The 21,660-nt window shown below is 36.9% G+C and overlaps 1 protein-coding gene and 1 long non-coding RNA gene across 5 annotated transcripts in view; one reads left to right on the forward strand and one right to left on the reverse strand.

Annotated features, from left to right (window-relative positions):
• GPR149 (G protein-coupled receptor 149) overlaps nt 1-9,972 on the reverse strand; it is a 69,170-nt gene extending 59,198 nt beyond the window's left edge. The window contains exons 1-3 of the mRNA XM_025914102.2: nt 8,486-9,972; nt 7,173-7,365; nt 2,074-2,531 (exon numbers count right to left, since the gene is read on the reverse strand). Of these exons, the coding sequence (XP_025769887.1) occupies nt 2,074-2,531; nt 7,173-7,365; nt 8,486-9,502 (1,668 nt within the window). The 5' untranslated portion in view covers nt 9,503-9,972. The remainder of the gene's footprint in view (nt 1-2,073; nt 2,532-7,172; nt 7,366-8,485) is intronic.
• The window catches only part of LOC147577242 (uncharacterized), a 387,792-nt gene that overhangs the window by 68,746 nt on the left and 297,386 nt on the right, over nt 1-21,660 (forward strand). The window lies entirely within an intron of this gene.

Consider the following 21,660-nt stretch of genomic DNA (forward strand, 5'->3'; position numbering starts at 1 on the left):
TAATCCAAGGATTTCTTACTGTTGTTTGAAAATTTATGATAGTATTTCATTTAATTTCAATTAGTCTCTGAAAATATAAATTTTATCTTTCCTGAGTGTTCCCTTATTTTATCACTAATATTTTTTTTTCACAACCATCATTTTAGATCAGTTTTTTTTAACTACTTGCTCCTCAGAGATGTTAAAATATTAATACTTAAGCAAATCCTTATAGTTGAAAGGTATTGATTGGTATTTGATCTGGACTGATCCAAGTTTTGTGCTTTCTATATATCATTTTATTTATGATTTATAGAGGCTTGTGGATAAGCTGTGTTTCATTTTTCTCATAGGACAGTATATTATGTGTAAACAGTGTCTGATCCTTTCATAAGATTCTAGGGTAATTGATTATACTCTCCAGACTATAATCAAGAATTTTTAATGAGGGTTATAAGTTGTGATACTTTAGATGATAATTCCCAATGTTTTTGGCAAAATACATAAGAAAATGGAGTCATTTAAAGTAGTGTTGAGTGGGAAAAAGACAAGTCCCAGAAAATTAGGTACAGTATGACACCATCTTTAGAAAGCTCAAAATAAGCAAAACTAAATAATATATTATGTTAGAAATGCACTCATTTGTGATAAAATAATAAAACAAACAATGATGATTCAGGATAGCTGTAACTCCTAAGAGGTAAGCATGGGGATGGAATAAAGGAGTAACACACGAAGGTATTTGCAAGTTACTGGGATGCAAACACACATACACACAGGCACACACACACACATACAGACACTTCATCATGATATTACTTAACAATTTTTAAGTACAAGAAAACCAAGAGGTTTAGATTATTCGGGAACAAATTGATGATGAAACTGTAGGGTTTTCCTCTTAGCTGGGGTACCATTTTCTTCTAAAAATACTGAGCATTGTGTCCCTGTGGCCTGTCAATAGTATACTTTTCACTGTTATTTTTAATTTGTGGCAAATATTTACTGATTTTTTTTTGAAATACTTAATTACTAAATAATAGGAATAATTATTTTAATAATATATTTTGTATATTTTGTTTTATTATATAACTTACTTTTTCAACAGTGATATTAGAATAAGACTAGTAGTTTTAATTATCACTGAGAATAAAGGAAATCTGAGATTATTCTATCCATATTCATATTTGGTGTTATATGGTCATATTTTGACTAATGAATGCATTATTCCTTACACATATTTCTGGAATTATGTTTTTGTTTTGACAAGTGGAGTTTGATTTCCATTAAATCTTGTAGAAAAGCCTCTTCTTTCCAGTTAATCAGTAGTATGGAAAGCACGGGCAGCTTTAATTAGCAGATATGAAAGTTTGGAATAAAGAACAATCTCATACCAACATTAGACTATAGTTTCAATAAAGTAAGAAGTATCCCTTATCATTCTAGGCAGGCTAGAACCTAGGATAAAATGGAATAAAATTAAGGTGCAAATTCTTTTGGTTTATAAAACATTATAAAGCCATTCTTCTATCCTTAAAGGGATGGAACATTTAGCAGAGTTTGTAAAGGCTCCCTTCAGTATATTCTGGAATAGATCTTTTTTCCCTACTGGGTATTAGAGGGACTAGTTCTAGCAAGAAGAATAGGCAAACTGTCTAGTTTAGTTGCAGCAGGACTGCCCTCCTCACCACTAGCTGTATAAATATTTGCCTTTATGTCAAGAAGAAAACTGACCTTGAGCACTTTTTGTGGGGGAGAGGGAAAAGGAAAACTTCCAGGTTAACTAATTTGAAACAAGTTCTGAGAGTCTAGTCTGAATTTAGACAGATTACTTGAGGTTAAACTATAAAGCTCTACCCTTCTCAAAGAGCCTGTTTAGCTCTGTCAATGCCAAAACATACAGATTTTGAATAAAATGTAAAACTTAAAATTTTAAATCCCTCAAAAGAACACCTTGAAATAAAATTTAATATTATGGAAATTAATCAAAGCAAGTGAAATTGAATGAAATAAGCAACTGATCTTTTTTTTTTCCCATGCCTATCATATTTGGCCTCACTTTTTATTTCACAGAAAGAACAACCTTTACTGTACCTGACGAGGGGTTCTTTCTGATTTACTCCTACACCATTCCCAGTCTGAAAGGTCTGGTTTCTGACTCTCCTCATGAGAAAGTCTTCTTTCTGGCCCTTCCAAAAAGGTGGTTTCTTCATAGTTTGTATCACCTCCTGTTTCTTCAGAAATCAGTGGATCAACACCCTTTCCACTGTGGCAATCCTGTTTAGCCTCCATAATATCAGTATTTGTGCATTTGTTGATCCCTTTTAGTACAGAACTGTCCCGAGAGGGTGTGGTGCTGATTTCCACTTTTATGGCATTAAAGATATTATGAGTGTCTCTCTGAGAGTCTTTTGTAGTTTTGCATTCAGAATTCATGAGATTGTGATAGGATGTAGAATTTTCATCATCATCATAGTAATCTTCACGTGCTATTTTATAAATCCCGTAACTCCTTTGGAATGACAGATTGAATTCAAAGCCTCTCCTCTTGGCTAAGTAAAAACAAAAACAAAGTTCCATGGTTAAGAAGGTAGGTATAAACAATTGGATATACATAGGGAATAAAAATAGGAAAGTGCATTCAAATTGATTATTATGATTTTAAAAACTATCTTCATTACCTGTCAATTATGTATGAAAGTAATTACACCTTATAAATTCAAGGTATCTAATTACTCTGGGCCTAACTTTTCTCACTTGTACAGTGAGAGGCTTGTTTAAAGTGCATACAATTCCAAGAACCCTGCAGTCTTTAAAGCAGTTTAATGAACAAAAATTTAACCATAAATTCGAAAACTCTCACATATATGCAGTTTTAGTTTTAGCTTTTTTAATCTATCAGTTATCCATACATTACTTTATATGGGGATAAAATATATTTCTAAATTTTATTTTGCTAGAAATTATTAAGAGGGCCTTAATATTACACGAGTTATTCATCTGACAACATCAGCAACAGATATGACTGCATTAAATATTTTCATGTATTCCAATCCTGACATTTATATGTTTATATATGCATACATTAAAAATTAGAAAATGCTGCAACACAGTTTTTAAACTTTTTAAATGAACATATATTTCTGATACAAATACATTTGGAATGAATTATAAAAAATAGTGAATAGATTCATATTTTTGTGATCTAAAGCACTTTGCAACGTGTCTCTAAACCTGGTTAATTACAAAATGAATTTAATAGGAATGCATAAAAGTTTATGGTTTAAACCAAGAGAAATGTAAGAGTATCTTAATATATTACTACTGGTTGGTGGATATGGTATGAAGTGTTAGTAGAAAAGTGAGAATGTGGCAGAAAGTGATACAATTTTTATGTGTGAATGTCATTAAATACTGGATCATTACTTTATGTATTAAGAATGAAGTTACATCAGGATAGTAGACAAAATGCAATTTAATGTTTTGGTATTCATCTTTCAAAACATGGCTCATTTCAAAGTATTTCTACTTGGATAAATCAGTATCATATACCAGACATTTAGCTATCCTTGGTGGAAAGGTCTATGAAGTTATAAATTTTCTGTGGGAACAACAAATAAAATTTGATTCATTTTACAATAAATCCTAGTGCCATTCATATGCTGATTCTATTACCAAAATTTTTCCCATAACTGAAGATTTACAAGGCTATTCTGCTGACTGAAAGTAGAATTTATAGGTATCATTCATTATTTGAGACAAAACATTCATTGTTTGAGCCAGAACACAAACAAGAATTTCTATCCAAAGAAAATACAAAGTAGAAACATATATTAATATTTTATATCCTGTCTTATGTATAGTTCTACTTACTTTTTCTAGTAATATAGTTCAGTGAAATTAAATTAGGATTTTTAACTTAGTTCAACAGTGTGAAAGTGGAGGAACTAAAAGAATATTTTAATTATTGATGGGTTTCCATTTTCTCTCAAAAAAGATACAAAGTTACAAATTGTGAACTCCAGGACAGTAAGCAAACAAAAACTCATAAATCCCATTTTATCATATAACACAATAAAACTGATGTCTGTGGCTATATATCTGATTAGCTGTATATTATAATTATGAAATGTGTAGAGAAAAAATGAGTAATGTTTTTGAAGGAGTGTGCAGACTGTCAATGGAGAATCTGCCTCCAGGTCATGAAGAGGCAGTCTGAGGTAGGCTATGAGAAGGAAGAGTGTGATTTACACCATGGAGAAACAGAGAACTCCAGGGCTAATTTATGCCCACAGGTCATGTCATTTAACACAGCAAAAACACTGCATAATAAAAGGCTTATGAGTTCTATTTTACAGTTGAAAAAACTGAGGCTGGTAGAGGAGACCTACCTAAGACCTACCTACCTGGTAAAGAGATTTGAATTTAAAGTCAGCTGATTCCAGAATTTGAATTACTAACCTTTATGTGAAATTGCTTTACTGCTAATTAGACCCATGAGAGAACCTAAGGTAAATTCTGACTGAGGTAATGAATGGAGATAATAGGTTATAACAATATAACAGTTGACAACAGTTTAATAACAGAAACTTAAAGATCATCAGAATACAGTCAGGATCTTTTGAAGTTTATGCTCTCTATACTTACAAAAAAATTGTGTGTGTGTGTGTGTCTGTGTGTGTGTGTGTGTGTGTGTGTGTGTGTGTGTATAATGTTGTATTTGTTCTGAAAAGCTAAGCCCTGGATGAAACATGAATTAGCTTTAGTCTTTTGCCTTTAGTCACACCTTGCTAATTGTAATTTCAAACATTATTAGTTAATTATATCAGCTTATAAAAATAAATAATTCTCCAGAGTAATATGGCACTTAGCAGATATTTTGATTTTGCTTACAATAAAAGTTGAAAATCTGGTTTTACAGAAAATATTTTAACTGTTTATTTAATTAAAAAAGAAAACATCATCTCATGCAAAGAAAATGAGTCTGAAAGCCATATCCAGTCCATATGTCTGCCACCTGAGACCTCTTTGTTAAAATCATCTTTGTTTTTTTTAACACTTTTGTTTTGAGACACTAGTAATACAGGTTATTGTTGGAAACAAGAGAGAATTGTTAATCTGCAAATTATTTCCCATTACTGACATTCATTTTTTGATTGCATGTCTCTCCACTTGCATTCATGAAGGCTGAGATAGAGAATGATGTTTACATCTGCAAAATGAACTTATAGTCAATATGAGTTAGGAAGCGTCCTTGCTTTTTGAGTTCACTGATGAAGAATGTAAAAAGGGGAATCTTAGTTTGTTAAGGAGAAAAAGCCTAAATGTAAAACTGGAGCCATACTCCCAAAGAATCAAGGCACTTGATTAGGCACTTGCCTACCTGAGGAAGAGTATCTTTGGGGTTTGAAAATTCTGTTCTTGTATCATCCTAGCAACAGGAAAGTATATGATGGGTTCTCAGACAATGAAATTACATCATTCTTGTTCTCAGAGTTTCCCTACAGCAGAATCTGGGATCATAAAGAGAATGGAGCCATTTGGACTACAAGCATTTGAAACTAATGTTTCTCACAGTGTTTGATTTTTGAAGTCATGCCTCTTTTTATAAGCCTACAATATTTCAGGGAGTTTTTCCCTGAAAATTTAAATACAAAGAAAAACGATGGTAAGTTTAGAGGAAAAATATTATTTTGATCTTGAAAAGTGTGGTTTTAATTTCCAGCGTGAGAAATTAATGTGATTGTTGATTCTTCCAGCCTGCCATAGTCTCTTGTAATCTTATGCAGTACAAGAGAGAATATTTCCTATACCATTTGCAGTGATAGGTCTGTTGCATTGCTTTGTTTTCAGCTCTGATATGGGTGTCCTTTACTTCTTAAAGATGACGGCCCTACATCACTTTACTAAGACTTTTCATTTTCTCTGGCATTCAACTTTTATTATCTCTCTCATAACCTTAAATACTATAAAACAATGCTGGCTCATTAATTTAGTGGCAAAAGGTTAACATTTGATAGAATGCTAGAACTCCCAGTCTTATAAATGAATTTTATATATGTTCTTGGTGGCTCAGAGTATTTATTATTAATTTTCTGTGTCACCGTTGCTCTGGATAGTAATCTCCAGAAGCACAGAATTGTTATAGAAGTTCCATGGTTATTTTGTTTTAAAGACATAGATAAATTTGGCATCTATTAACAATAAAACTTTATGGCATCCTTAAAAGTAAAGAAATCCTCTCATCATTTGAAAAATACCTAGACATAATAAATTTTAAATGTCATCAATACAGGGAAAATGACCAGTTCATGATTAATTAATGTTTATAAAACAACACTGTTGTAGAATTGATTGTAGAATATATTTTAATATTCTCCAGTTTTTTTTTTTTTTTACCTCTGAAATAGTCTGAGATGAACTATTTTTACTTACTTTTTTTTCCGTTAAAGTTTTTTCTACACGGACAAACTCTGCCACCCTTGTCCCTTCTTGACCTGAGAGTTTTTTGTGTTTTCTGAAAACAGAGGCATATACTTCAAATTTGTGGGTTTTTTTTTTTAAGATTTTATTTTTAAGTAATCTCTACACCCCATGTGGGGCTCAATCTCAAAACTGATTTCAAGAGTCACATGCTCTCCTGACTGAACCAGACAGGAGCCCCTTAAACTTTGTTTTCAGGCACGCTACTCTGAAAACTTCTTAAAACCCCATAAGAATGAATACAAGAAGCAAAATAATAAAAATACTTTTCTTTCCTGTTCCATTACATAATAATGGACTATAATATAATGTGTTTTTAAACTCTTCAAAGAGTTAATCTCTTTTCAGATACAGGTTTCTCATATGTAGACTTGGGAAGGGAATTTATTTTCTACTCTGGTCTAAGAACTACAGTGGATATAACATCTAAGGGCCTTTTAGACTTCATGCTGTGTTGAATGAATTCTGTCTGTTCCTTTCTTCCCTAAAATAATTATTCAATGTACAAACACGTCACAGAGTTGTTTTAAACCTGGCTCCTTTAAAACTTATCCCAACACTTTGCTAAGAATTGTTTCACATTATAATTTCCTCTCTTTATTTACATTTATGCTTGGATTCGTCATTCCCTACTCAGGCAACTTCTCAATGGACCACTTTTCTGTGTTTGTATGCTTATTGCCCCCAACCCCACACTGTCAAGGACTTACTTTTTTCCCCATCAGATGCCACTGTATATGCGTTCTGCTTACAGTTGATGATGCAGCCACAGGGCAGATGGGTCCAGCGTTTGGACAAGACAAACACTGGGGTTACAGTGGTGGCCAGCAGGGTTAGTAGAAAGCTGAGTGTCTCGAAGGGAGGGCTCTGAAACCCTACCACGTGCTGGACCATCATGTGGATCTGCAAAGGCAAAGAGCTTCAGACCTATCCCAGGATACAATTTTCAACTTTGCCAGGCCTTTCCCCCAAGCATGCTGCCCCAGCACCCTTCTCCAGGCTCCTTTCCTGCCTGAGAGTCAGAAGCTCAATTTTGGTGATGGACCACTGGGATCTCTTGGGATGAATGAGGCCCCCTGATTTAGACCACAGGGCTTTGGGTGGTTTCCACTCCTGGGTGCCTGGTCTGTGCCCCTGCCACCTCAGGTCTCCTCCAGAGAAGCACAATTTACAATAGTGGGGACGCTACTGGGAAAACAGGCAGGCATCCTGAAAACCTGCATCTGGTACTCCAGATGGCCTTTGTCACATCCTTGGACCCTCACTTCACCCCACTCCCCAGCCTGTTTGTCACAGCAGGACGCCACCTTCCTGGGTCAAAACTGGGTTCCTTCCTGAAGGCTTGAACAAAAAAGCCTGTTTGCCTCCTCCATAAGAGACTCTTAAAAACTAAGAATAAACTGAGGGTTGATGGGGGATGGGAGGGAGGGGAAAGTGGGTGATGGGCATTGAGGAGGGCACCTGTTGGGATGAGCACTGGGTGTTGTATGGAAACCAACTTGACAATAAATTTCATATTAAAAAAAAAGCCTATTTGGGCCGCTCTCTTCCCTCTCTACTTCTGATTGCAACTCTCCAATCTCTCTCCCTGCTGAGGATGGGCGGTGTCCTTACTAGGCAGAAATGGATTGGAGAGAAAGGGATGACAGAGGGTTGGCTGGAAAGAAAACCCTTTTACTACCTCCCTTCTTTTCTGAATATTCCCAGATATTGCTACAGGAGAAGAGAACAACACCCTTGGCCACGTTAGATCTAGGAAAACTGTCCCCCGCGCCCAAAAGTGCTCCCTGTCCCCCTCCCCAATTTTGAAAGGAGAAGCACTTAGTAGCAAAGGCTTCGAAGTCTGCAAGCTCTACCGGTGAGCTGCCTTCCCCCAAGTGCGAGTCTAAACCCAGCAGATACATTTGGAAGCGGACTTAACTGTGCGTCTCTTGGGGACTCTCTCAACCGGGGACGCTATTCCCAACACGCACTCATACTGTCTGGTACACACACCCGCGCACGTGAGAAACTGCACTTTTACCATCATGGGCAGCCAAAGGATGACTTTCGTCAGCGCTAGGATCAAAGAGAAGCGCTTCTGCGCTACGCTCACGGTGAAGCTCCTGGTGCCATAGAGAGTCCCCCGGTTCTCACGCCTGCAGGCTCCAACCACAGCGGCAGCCTCGTGTCCCGGCCCCTGCCCCAGCTGTGCCCTCGCTGGTGGACCCGGTCCAAACACAGTGTCGGAGCTGGGGGAGCATCCCCCAGAACAGCGCAGCGCAGGGCCGGGAGCATCATCTGGAGACAAGGAAAGCACTCCCCCCCGACTTGGAGGGGTCCCAGGAGTGGAAGCTCCGCGGGAAATCTCCTGGTAGTTGGCGTGGAGCCTCGGCGGCTCCTCCGAACACAGCAACTGGTGAGTGAGCGGGACAGAGAGGCCGGCGAGGAGTCCGAAGGCCGAAGTGTACACAGCGAAGAGGAGCAGCACGTAGGAACTGGAGCAGTCCGCCAGACAGCCCCACGGCGTGCGCACGAAGGTGCCCCAGCCGCACAGCGGGAGCGCCGAGAGCAGCAGACTGGCTGCCCACACGGTCAGCACCACGCCGAGCACCTGGCCGGATCTTCTGGAGGCTGCCTGGCTCCCCACAGCCCTGTGCATCGAGTAAAAGTTGTAGGAGACTAGGAGAGTCGCCTTTAAGTTGCTCGAGAGGCCCTGGCATAAATATAGTAAGGCAGAGGTGGTGCACAGAGCCTGGAAGTAGTCAGGGACCTGGTTTGGCCACTGCAAAAACATGAAGATGGTCACCGACAGGACACTCATGAGATCATCCCCAGACCAGGAAGCCACAAGCATGGACACAACGGTTCTGTTGTGCGTTTTCAGCAGGGAAACTAGCGAATAAATGCTGCCTGCCAGGGCTGCAAGAGTCATTAAGCATGTCAGGCAAAACAGATAGATATTCAGAGTTCCTGGCAGATTTAAAAGGTCCGTCGAATTATGATTTTCTTTCCACAGGGTAGAGTCATTTGTTGATAAGTTACTGGAAAATCCAGACATTGTCTTTGGTCAATATTTAATTTCCCTTTCAGTGAGTCTGTAAATATTCTCAAAATAAAGCATGATTGTTAGTTGCAAATCAGATCTCATTTTCTCCTACCAAGTTTCCCTCTAGAAGTTCCCCGTCAGTCCAGCAGAAAATGATCAGGCATGTCTCCTTTAGATCTGACTCAACCCATATTTAAAAATTGAGTTCCATTTAAAAGCATCAGTAAAAAACTTTTCAACATTCCAATTAAAAACAAACCCCAAACTTCCTCCTGAAACCATCAAGTTTCTGGCATAAATGCAAAAAGCTTCTCAGGTAGATTGAAAAACAATGATGTCTGGCTCCTTTTGTGTCCTTCTTAGGGAGCAAAGCAGCTTGTAGCTTGAGGTAATCAAACTCTATTCACTTTTTAAGAGCAGTAAAGCGATGCATTTGGTTCCAGAGCTGCATTCAAAGGCAGAGAGATTATCAGGTAGGTGTCAGCTTTGCAGGTTCAGAGAGAGACACAAGCAAAACAGAGCGGGGGAGGGGGGATGGTGGGGGGTGGGGGAAGGAGAGGGAGGGAGAGAGAGAGATAGAGAAGGAAAATAAGAGAGAGACAGACACTGAGCACAGCTCCCCGTCGAACCGCTGTGTTCTTCAATCAGCCTGTGATCCTCAGAGCTGCAGGAAGGAGGAGTCAACTCCAAGCAGGAGAGAAGCAGGAACAAAAGGGAGGGGAGTTCAGTGTGTGAGCAAAATGATGTACATCTTCTTAGCCTGCCTCATTCAAAGCAAGAAACGGTGTCCTTGCTAAGCCTTCAGTTTTGGTTCTGACATATAAAACTAGCCAAAATACTCGCTCAGGCTTGATATGAATGACAAATATCATCTTTGAGAGGTCTAAGCTACTCCACTAAAGGATTGCTTCTATTCTTATCTAGACCTCTCTGATACATAATGCTTTAGAGAAAGAATAGTCTCAATGCCATTTTAAAAGAATAGGATGTACCAGCTTTTGTTTTTTAAATATATGTTGTGCTTAATAATAAGAATGTCATTATGGTCTTCATTACACTAAACAAAATTTTGCAGAATCTTTGGGCTTCAGGCATGTAACTATTTTCTGTCAATGTCATCCAGTAAGCAAGCTGCCATTTGAATAAATGTTCTCTAGTTGTTAAAGTCAGATGATATTATATAGGGTCTAAAAGGAGATTACCCCCACAAAAACATTCTTAACGGGTGTATTGAGGGTGTCACATACAATAATTGCACCTCTGAATTCATTTAAAAAATCGTCAGCTTTGCAAGATGAGTGGCTCAGCAAAGAAGTAACTGGCAACAGTAGTTCTGTTACCAGAGTCGAGTACTTAATTAAGCCTGACAACTGAAACGACCAGACCCACAAATCAAAGGCACAAACAAGGCCTTATTGGGGCTACAGCTTCAGCTGAAGGGTGACACATCACCAGCAGAGAATAGTTAAGGCTGGCCTTCCGACATGGGAGAGGCCCTGCTTATATAAAGTTCCCGTTCCAGTTCCCACCAGTCCAGTATGCTAAGAGGAAAAAGGGAAAGAAGAAAGGCTTGGTGCTGTTCAGTTGGAGGAGACTCACCTTGATTGGTTGATATTGGCAGGCAACTCAGGCAGTCAGTCCATTGGTGCTTTTTGGAGCCCGGGTCCTCTGTTTTAAGTCTGGCTTGTATATGGCGCTGCATCCCAGTTTTGCTCTTGTAAAAGAAGCAGTTTAACAATAACAGCCAATAGAAAGTGCCCCAAGTGAATAATGTTTTTCACTTAAGGCTTGTTCCCATGGTCTCTGACTGTCTCACTTCTGGTCAGGCGTTTCCCAGGATGCTTGAGGGTAGCATTCCTCCTCAACTCAGCCTCATGAGCTGAGGGTGCCTTTCCTCACAGAGAAAGTAGAAAGTTACATGATAATGAACTAAGTGAATGGAAATGGTAATAGAACTCTGATCATTCCTTTCATTTTCGTGGTAACTGAAGCTATATTTTGAACATGAATCTGCTCATGTGGAAAGTGATTGTGTTAGTCATTGCCATCCATACCCTTCAGTAAACACAGTAGGCACTTTGCTTATGACATGTTGTTTTATTTCCCCTTCACTCAGCAAATGGAAACAAAACCCACCTGTTACAGCTATAGCTCAGCACTCCATTTCTCCCTACCGATAGTAATAGACCTTGCAGCACAGCGTGGGTAAAGAAGAGTCTGAGGATAAATTCATTTTCAAATAGTGTTGCTTCAGAAAGCACAACATGATAAACACGACTTTCTTTTTAAAATCATTTTCAAAGTTCTGTGGTATGCTTTTCTGTCTCTTTTCTCAGACCTATTCTTTCCTCCTCTAAGCAAAAATATTATTTTTCAATATGGAATTTAATCCTGGATTTTCAATTGAGTTGGATGATAAGTATCACACTGTTAAAATACAAAGAGTAGAAATTGAGAGTAGCTGTGGCAATACCATTGGAGGCCTGGAGACATTTCCTCTATCATTAACATCATTTTTGGGTTTTCCATTCAATGTGAATTTAGAAAAGAGACACCTAAGCACCTTGTTGCCCTGATCTTTAGGATATGACAGAAGAGGCAAGAAGGTTGGAACACTTCCATAGGTTGTGGTAGAATTGCAGCCATTAGGGAGCTAGAAGGGATATCTGTATTTGTTTTTGTTTTTGTTTTATTTTTTTATTTTTTTAATTTTTTTTTTCAACATTTATTTATTTTTGGGACAGAGAGAGACAGAGCATGAACGGGGGAGGGGCAGAGAGAGAGAGGGAGACACAGAATCGGAAACAGGCTCCAGGCTCTGAGCCATCAGCCCAGAGCCCGACGCGGGGCTCGAACTCGCGGACCGGACCGTGAGATCGTGACCTGGCTGAAGTCGGACGCTTAACCGACTGCGCCACCCAGGCGCCCCGGGATATCTGTATTTGAACTTCAGACTCTGCTATTGCTGGCTGTGTAATCTTGGGCAAAAATTGTTATGCTTTCTCTTCTGTTTCTGTGTCTGTTTCCGAATCTGTAAAATAAGGGGGCTTGTCTGGAGTATTTTTAGGTCCTTTCAAGTTCTAAAATGAGATGATACAATTTTAAAATCAGGTTAACTTTATCATAATTCTCTGCCTATTTCACAATAATCAATAGTGTCATAATAGAAAAGGGAAAGCCTGTAAGACCTGATGCTTGGGTTCTCCATGCTTGCTCTGCCCCTGCTATGATGGGATGGAGGCCCTTATCAGTATGAAGATTCTATAAAATTCAAGCAGCCTGGAATGTTGCACCTACTGAAGGATCCTGGCTGCCCTGGAGATCTGAGTGAACCTACATAAGCTTTGTATGGATGGGAAGTAAAATTTATTTTGTAAGTCACTCATTTTTGGTGTTGAGTTTTACTGGGTGGTAACCTAGCTCATCCTAATATGGTTAGGTATACCATTGCCCCCACACAGTCAGTAAGTGGTAGAGCCAGTTTTAAAAATCATAATCTGGCTCTGCATTCTGAATCACAACCGACATATATTTTCCAATTATTTCCTCTTAGCACCTCATGCTTGGGAACACTTCCAATGGATGTTGATTATCATAAATTTGTTTCTCAGAAAGAATGTTTGAAATGTTTTATTTTCCACAATGTTTTATATTTCAAAAACATTTTTCAAAATGTTAATTTATAAACAACCTCTTACCAAGGTATATGTTTTATAATACATATATTATATATATGGATATGTTACATATCTATACACATATATTTTATATATGAGTTTCTTGAAAGTAGTACTTAGCCATAATCTGAGCCATAATCTCATTTTCTTTACAATATCCTCTTGATCTTAAAAAAAAAAAATAAATCACTCTAAATGCTTTTCAAATAACCAGTATAACTTTTAGTAGACTAGGAAGAAAGATTTCCAAGAGACCTCTTTGTGCCGTAAAAAAATTTACTCAGTTCCTGTGAGTGAGCCTCGTTCCTCTGTCTCACAATAAAACCTTATGTCTTCAATTATTTAAAATCCAGTCTTCAAATCATTTAATAATATAAATTTATATTGATTTACATAGAAATTATGATTATATCAGACCAGATGAAGTGAAGCAGTAGTCCACTGCTGCTTTGGTTACTTTAAAACGTATACTGAATATAGCATTACAGCCTAGGAAACAACCTGCAGAGAATTACATGGCAGTAATTTCATTAGGTTTTTAGTTTATGAAGTCCTTGATGTAATGATACCTTTGCAAAGCACTGAAGGCAATTCATTTCTGTAAAAGTCTGTATTATTTATATCTGAAAATCCTGAAAGTGTAGAAAACAGCATAAAAAATTCTTGTTGAATAAGGCAAAGTAACATCCTTTGCTATATAGGGCTTTAGCAATAAAAAAGTAACCACGGGACCAAATGGAAACGTTTAGCTTTGTTTTATGATAATTAAAAAAAAGCGTTATAAAGTTAATCATGAAGGTATAATATTTTTTTTTTGTTTCTAGAAATATAGTGTTATGCAGGCAAAATATTTTAGAGGACTGGCCCAGCTTAAAACTCTTAGTAACTTATTATCAAAACTCAAACGAAAGACCTCATAAATTATCCAGTATATGTACAATACATATAATATACAAATAAAATCTAAATTAGATAAATGTAATAAATATATAAATTTATTATGTATATATATAATTATATAAAAAGTATATAAAATACATGCATACTCTGCTTTAGCTGATGGTTTTCCAAAAAAGTGACTAGCAATTTGGCATCATAGGAGAGCCCTAATGCTGTGATTTATTTTCTTCTTTTTCAATATCTTATCAGAAACCTACAATGTTTAATATAGTCTAATAATTATGAATAAGGGCATAATTTAACATGGCTCGAAGTCAAAGACTAAGTTCATGAATTTAATCTTTAGCAACCTGCTAAATATCCTGTCAACCCAAAAATGCCCCTCTATATTTTGGGGGGTTGTTTCAAAGGTCTCTCAAATGGGAGATTCCATTATTTTTTAAAACCTATTCCCTGGATGAGACAAAATTTGGAAGTATGTACATATACAGTTAATATATGTAATACGTTAATGTAGATTAGCTACAGAAAGAAGTAAGATTTGTCATTATGGGTCACTGCTTACTCAGTTTTTACTCATTTTGGGCAAGGACCTTGACTAGGATAGTTATGTAAGGTCCACCTAGCTATATAATAAAGATGGTATCTGGAGGAGAGTTTTTATGTAAAACTGTGTGAAGCTATTGAATGGATTGAAAATAATAGTGCACTCTGTAGATAAAAATATAAATAATATTTGACTACTCTAAACACAATGGTAAACTATAAACTTTCGTTCATTTATTCCACATCTATTTGAATGTCTGAAGGTCAGTCAGACAGTGTGCATTAGTGGTAAACAGAACATTATGTTTTCTGTCCTTGTGAAGCTTATGATCCAGTCATTTTTCATACTATCTTCTCTCTTAAAGTCCCCTCTGATTAACCTTTCATCCAGGGGATTCAATACAATAAATATTTGATGCTTAGGATTAGAATGTCCTTCTGCACAACAAATTGAACAAGCCTTACATTAGAAATGAGGTAATGCAGGGGGACCCCTGTAGCTTATTTTCCCAAGGTCCATTTAAACTACAAGTAGTTTCAATTTTAGTATTTCAAGGATAGAACAATATCCTGAGCTAAGTACTATCACTATAAGCGATATACAAAGGGATTCTGATACTAATTTTTAGTTTCTTTTCAGTAGGGACCTGATGAAAATTCATAAGTAGCTATGAGATTAGTTCTTGGTTCTAGTCTGGTCCAGATTTCTTTTCATCTTGCAGAGTCCCTGTTATGCTAGTCCTCAATTATTATGTGACAGCCCCTTCCCCTCCCTGCCACCATCATTCCTGTTCCACATCTGCGTGTGCTGGGACATTGCTTCCTTAAGTAAAGCCTTTCTTAGTGTTTTCAGAAACTTTACATCTATAAATGCTAAAGGTTTGCTTTAAGTACCCAAACTTCATCGACCATGTTCTTAAAGATGGTTTCTCTTTCCAGTCCTTTGTGAGATACATGCCACTCATTTCCCTAGGAATGGCTTCTCTGTGTTCAGTGCTCTGGTTTTGCTTTCTTACCCGAGCAGTCTGCCCTATAGGAGCATCATCATCTTGCCTTGAGGTGATATGTGGGGCATGGTAATAGGAAATATGTTTTATCTCCTGTCTTTTGGCAGGAAGTGTACTTATTGAGGTCCCTTACTTCATTAAGTAAAGGGAATGACTTAGAAATATTTCTTGGTTTATTTTAGAGGTTGGCAAACTATGGTCTGTCTTTATGAGTACACTTTTAAGGGAACATAGCAACACCCACTCATTTAAGTCTTTTTATGGTTACTTTCAAGCTACAACAACAGAGTTGAACCCTGAGTAATTGTGGCAGAGACTGTGCAATCAACAAAGCCAAAAATACTTATTATCTGGCCTTTAAAAAAAAATTGTTGAGCCTTGGGTTATCTAAAAGAGGAGCATGTTAATGCAAAGTGATCTCAAATTGATAAAATGTTTGGGTCATTTGTGAGAGTCAGCACATCCACATCTTATGTATTCTAACATATATAAGAATATGTATTATATAATTAATTTTATATTAATATGTAAATACATTTATATGTAATTAATAATAATGTCAATAACATCAATAACAATGTCTAACATTTATTTTAGTTCTTATAATGTGCTGGACAGTCTTCAAAGTTATTTACATGTATTAACTAATTTCACAATTCTATGATGTAAATCTTAGTTTTAGCCCCATTTTCCAGACAAAGGAACTGAGGCACAAGAATAAATAACCCATCTAAAGTCACACTGCTGTTAAGTGAAGGGATTCGTTTTTGAACCCATGTAATCCAGAGACAGAACCCTGGCTTATAGAAGAGGCAGATTGTATGTGCTTTATTTTTCTGCTGTATTCTCTAGATATCTTGCCTTTGCAAACATCCTGTGAGCTTCAATAAATCAGAGGGATTGCTGGGGAAGAGAATGTCCTGAGGCAACACACATTTCTGAGGTCCTAACTCAGTAAATAGAATGATGCAGATGGCCACCCATTGTTTCTTTTCATTTAGTATCATTGAACTCCAAGGGTTTTAAAGAAATTATCTCAGTAGCTCTTACTTCCCCAAGGAGTAGCGAAGCTTTATCGAAACTCTACAGCTGACAAGTTAGAGCATGCAAGCAAAATCACATGCTCAAGATGATACTATGATTCAGTGACTAAAGTAAAAATGGACCTTCCTTCTTTTCCTCATTTGTTACTTATTCACAAGGGCAAAGGTGTCTGGATTTTGTTCTGAGAAATACCCCAGGTTTTGGGGTGTGTTTGAATGGCAATTTTATTTATTTATGAAGAACTTATAAAATCTTGAATGAAAGAAAGACATGGTAATGGCTTAGAACTAATAGTCCTATAATGGTGAAAGTGATACCAATTCTCTGGTCACTGTGGTAGAGAAGCTGGAATCCAAAAACCTAGATGTAATTTCTCTCTCCCTTCCTTCCTTCCTTCCTTCCTTCCTTCCTTCCTTCCTTCCTTCCTCTTTCTTTTCTTTTCTTTTCTTTTCTTTTCTTTTCTTTTCTTTTCTTTTCTTTTCTTTTCTTTTCTCTTCTCTTCTCTTCTCTTCTCTTCTCTTCTCTTCTCTTCTCTTTTCTTTTCTTTTCCTTTCATGTTTATTTATTTTTGAGATAGAGAGCACCAGCAGGGAAGGGGTAGAGAGAGAGGGGACAGAGGATCTGAAGCCAGATCCGCGTGAGCCAGGGGCCAGCCCAGGGCTCAAGCTCACTAGCTGTGAGATCATGACCTGAGCCAAAGTCAGAGGCTCAACTGCTCAACCGACTGAGCCACCCAGGTGCTCCACCTGGATGTGATTTCTAACTCTCATCAGGCTTGCTTTGAATCCTTCAACAAGCCACTTAATCTTGTCTATAGCTCAGCAGCTCCTCTATCTTCATAGACAGGATAATAATATCTATCCTGAAGAACTTTAAGAGCTCAGATGAAAAGCATCGTAACAGCTTAGAATAAATAATGGTGAATTTCTGGTATGCTTATCTTCATAACTGACCATTATCTTCAAAACATCATCAGCCTGGGTTCTCTGGTAGATAACAATAAAGGGGAAACAGTTATGATGAGGAAACAGTTATCTCCTTCCTTTCCTTCCATGTCCAATACATAATCAGAACCACAAAGTCACTGTACACATTATGCCATTTCTCATTTGACGCTCAAATTAAAATGTGCAATGAAAAGAAGGAAGAGAAGAGGAATGTGTGGGGGGAGAATTATAGTAGACCTGTGGTATCTAGGCTGATACATTTTGGTACTGGTGGTGGCAGGTATTGGGGTTGGAGGAATATGGCCTGCCTAGCAAGGTCAGGGGTAAGAGATACAAACTGATAAACACAGATTGTATATTTTAAAATTGATTTGTCCAGGAAGGATTTTTTTAATGTTTATTTATTTTTGAGAGAGAATGTGAGCAGGGAAGGAAGGCAGAGAATCCAAAGCAGGCTCTGCACTGTCAGCACAGAGCCTAGCGTGGGTCAAACTCACGAACCGCAAGAGCATGACCTGAGCCAAAGTCAGATGCTTAATTGACTGAGCCACCCAGCTGCTCCTGTTCCAGAAAGGATTTGAGATGAAAGCCATTAAGTGAGACTCGAAAATGGGTTAAATATAGATACAAAGTGATGACAACAAAACCCCCAAATAAAACAAAACAATGCTCTCGCTATGCAGAAGTTAATTCCTATTATCAGTTTCATGTGTACATACAAATGGAATCTATATACATATGTGATCATACTTACATCTTTTGTGTTTTTTTTTTATGGATCAGACTACAATGGAGATCACTTCATATCAGCATTTCATTCCTATTATATAGCTGTTTTGTATTTGACTATGTGAATGAATTATACTTTATTTATACTTTATTTAATTAGTTACTTAAAAAAAAAGTTGTAAGGGGCACCTGGGTGGCTCAGTTGGTTAAGCGTCTGACTTAGGCTTAGTTCAAGCCCTGAGTTGGGCTCTGTGCTGACAGCTCAGAGCCTGGAGCCTGCTTTGGATTCTGTGTCTCTCTCTCTCTCTGCCCTACCCCCACTTGCACTCTGTTTCTCTCTCTCAAAAATAAATAAACATTTAAAAAAATTTAAAAAAAGTTGTAAGGGTTTTTTTTTCTGATTGTTTTGCTCTGAAAAGTAATATTGAATGAGCATCCTTGTACATATATGAAAGAATTTTTTTTATAAGTACATATCCAAGGTAAATTCCATATATTAGAATTGCTGGGCCAAAGTCACTTTAAATTTTGACAGATTTGACTATGTGCCTACCAACAAGTTGCACCAATAGCAATAGCATAAACTCAAACATTATTAAGACTGCCTGTTTTTCACACATTTTCATGAGTACTGAACATTTTGAAAATTTTTAATTTTTCATCAGTCTACCAGGTTAAAAAAATATGGATTTATAAGTGCCTGTTGTGTGTGAAGGGAAAAAGTTTATATGTTCAGATATTTATTCTGAATTTGTCAGTTACATTTTGATCTTGTTTATGATTCATTTTTATTTTTTAAAAAGATTCTATTTTATTTAGGCTATTGCACTTGAGAGAGCATTCATTAATGGGAAACCACTCAAAGAAAAAGGGGGGCCTGGGTTGTATAGAGGCAAGTGAACAAAGGAACTACCGATAAAGTTGGAGGTGGGTCTTATCTGGAAAAATGCCAGAACATGGTTGTCCTTTGTATTTAGTGATTTCCAGAACATAAAGGGTGGGAATCTCTGAACCATTACTGTTCTCTTGGAGCCAATGGCTCAGATAAAGTTCAACATAGTCATACTCCCCTTTTGTTCAAAATAAATTTGGTCACTGAACAACTTCGAGATCATCAAAATCTTCATGAGTGGGGACAAGCAGGATCTAAGAAATAGTATCTCAAGGGCACTTGTTAATCTACTTATGTTTTTTTTTTTAAGAAGTTTTTACTTTTTTTAAAATATTTGTTTATTTTTGAGAGAGACACAGCATGAACAGGCAAAAGGAGAGAGAGAGAGAGAGAGGGAGGGAAAGAATACCAAGCAGACTCCGCTGTCAGCACAGAGTCCGACACAGGGCTCCATCCCACAAACCATGAGATCATAACCTGAGCCAAAGTCAGACACTCAACTGACTGAGCCACTCAAGCACCCCAAGAAGTTTTTACTTTTAAGGCAAATTATTAATATTTTCATTTGTGTCACACAAAATACTTCACATCAAAAGCATACAGTAAATTCTGTCATTTTTTGTACTAATATGGAAGCACTTTTTGCATTTACATTTTTACTTGTTGAATATATTTGGTATGAGAATTTAGAAGAGAATTTAGAAAAGGATTTTGCTTGGTTTTTATTTCCCAGGTATCTATCCAGTTGCTCCAACATATTTTATATAACCTATCTTTTCACAACTGATTTGATATGGCACCTTTAGCATATAGGTATAATAGTTTCCCATTGAAATAATGCCTATTTCTAATTCTCCTTTCACAGATTATTTTCTGTTGATTTCTTTCCAATGAAATAATATTTTTACATAAATTCCATTGGACTATAATATGCATAAGAAAAATGTGCAAGTGATAAATGTACAAATCAATAAATTTTCACAAAGTGAGCTTACCTGTGTAAATAGTACTTAGGTGAAGAAATACTTTACCAAAATGTCAGAAGCCCTCTGTGCCCCTTCCAGTTACCATTCTCCCCAACCCCAAGAGTAACCAATGTCCTGACTTTTCGTCTGTAATTATAAACTAGTTTTCCTTGGAAATGTAAAGTATGCACTTTTGTGTGTCTACCTTCATTTGCTCAGCATGATGTTTGTGAGATTCATCCATGTTTTTTAATATAGTATTTCTTTCTCTTTGGTATATAAATTCCAAATTTATGAATATCCCACAATTTATCAATTCCACCAGAGATGGACATTTGTGTTGTTGTCAGTTCAGAGTTATTACAAGCAAATGCTTGTAGATTTTACCCTACTTGCAAGCTAATAAGTTCGCTTGCTGCAGTTTCATGACAAAATACAGGGGATTTCTGGTTCAGGAATAAAGAATTTTACTACAGCAATAGCAATAGAATATCGGTATTTTCTTGTGCCAATTTCCCAAGCCCAACTTTCCTCTGGGTAACACGCAGAAGGCCAGATGACCACCTGTACACAAGTGGAGATTGGTTTGCAGAAGAGAAACCCTTAACTAGCTTAGGGAATACAAATAGTTTATCGTGAGCAGTAAGCATACCTGCCCTTCACTCTTGAGGGAGACACTATTTTTTCTTCCAAGGCTGTAAGCAAACCTGCCTTTTACTTTGGAAACACATCACTGAAAAGAGAATCTAGAAAGACAGTTCTCTGTTTGTAAGACATGTAGAAACATTAGATATGCATGGATAATTATCTCCCAATAAGAACAAAACAAGTATACCCACTATTACCATTACTGTTGCACATATTGATGGGGGTCCTAACCAATGTTATGAGGAAAAAAATACAAACGATTTTGGAAGGGATGAAAGTTAAGGAAGAAAACTAGCATTATGTGCAAACGATAATGATCATAAACCTAGGAAACAAAAGAACTTACAGACAAATTATTACAACTAAAAAGAGAATTTGTTGGGCAAAAGATCAATTTTTAAAAATCAGTAGCAGCAATAACCAACTAGAAAATGTAATAAAATACTTATTTTCATAATTTCAGCCCTTGAAGCAGTAAAAATCATGAAATGTCTGAAGAATTAATTTAACCATGAACACTCAAGCCCTACTTGGGAAAAACCTTAAAACTTTAACAAAAGGTCTAAGAAGATGACTTAAATAAATGAAAAGATATTCCATGATTCTGGATAATGTGACTTAGTATTACAGTGATGGGAATTCTTTCTAAATTTATCTGCATATTCAAAGCATTTCCAATCAAAAACCTAGTTGAAGTTTTTTGAGGAACTCAATAAACAACTTAAAATTTATTTGGAAGAATAGAAGTTCATTAATAGCCAAATTAGTGTTATAAGAGCAAAATAATACATGCAATGAAGCCCTTGTTCTAAAGG

Source organism: Puma concolor, chromosome C2 (genome assembly GCF_028749965.1).
Source record: "Puma concolor isolate L17-30 chromosome C2, mPumCon1.1.hap2, whole genome shotgun sequence".
Taxonomy (NCBI): Eukaryota; Metazoa; Chordata; class Mammalia; order Carnivora; family Felidae; genus Puma; species Puma concolor.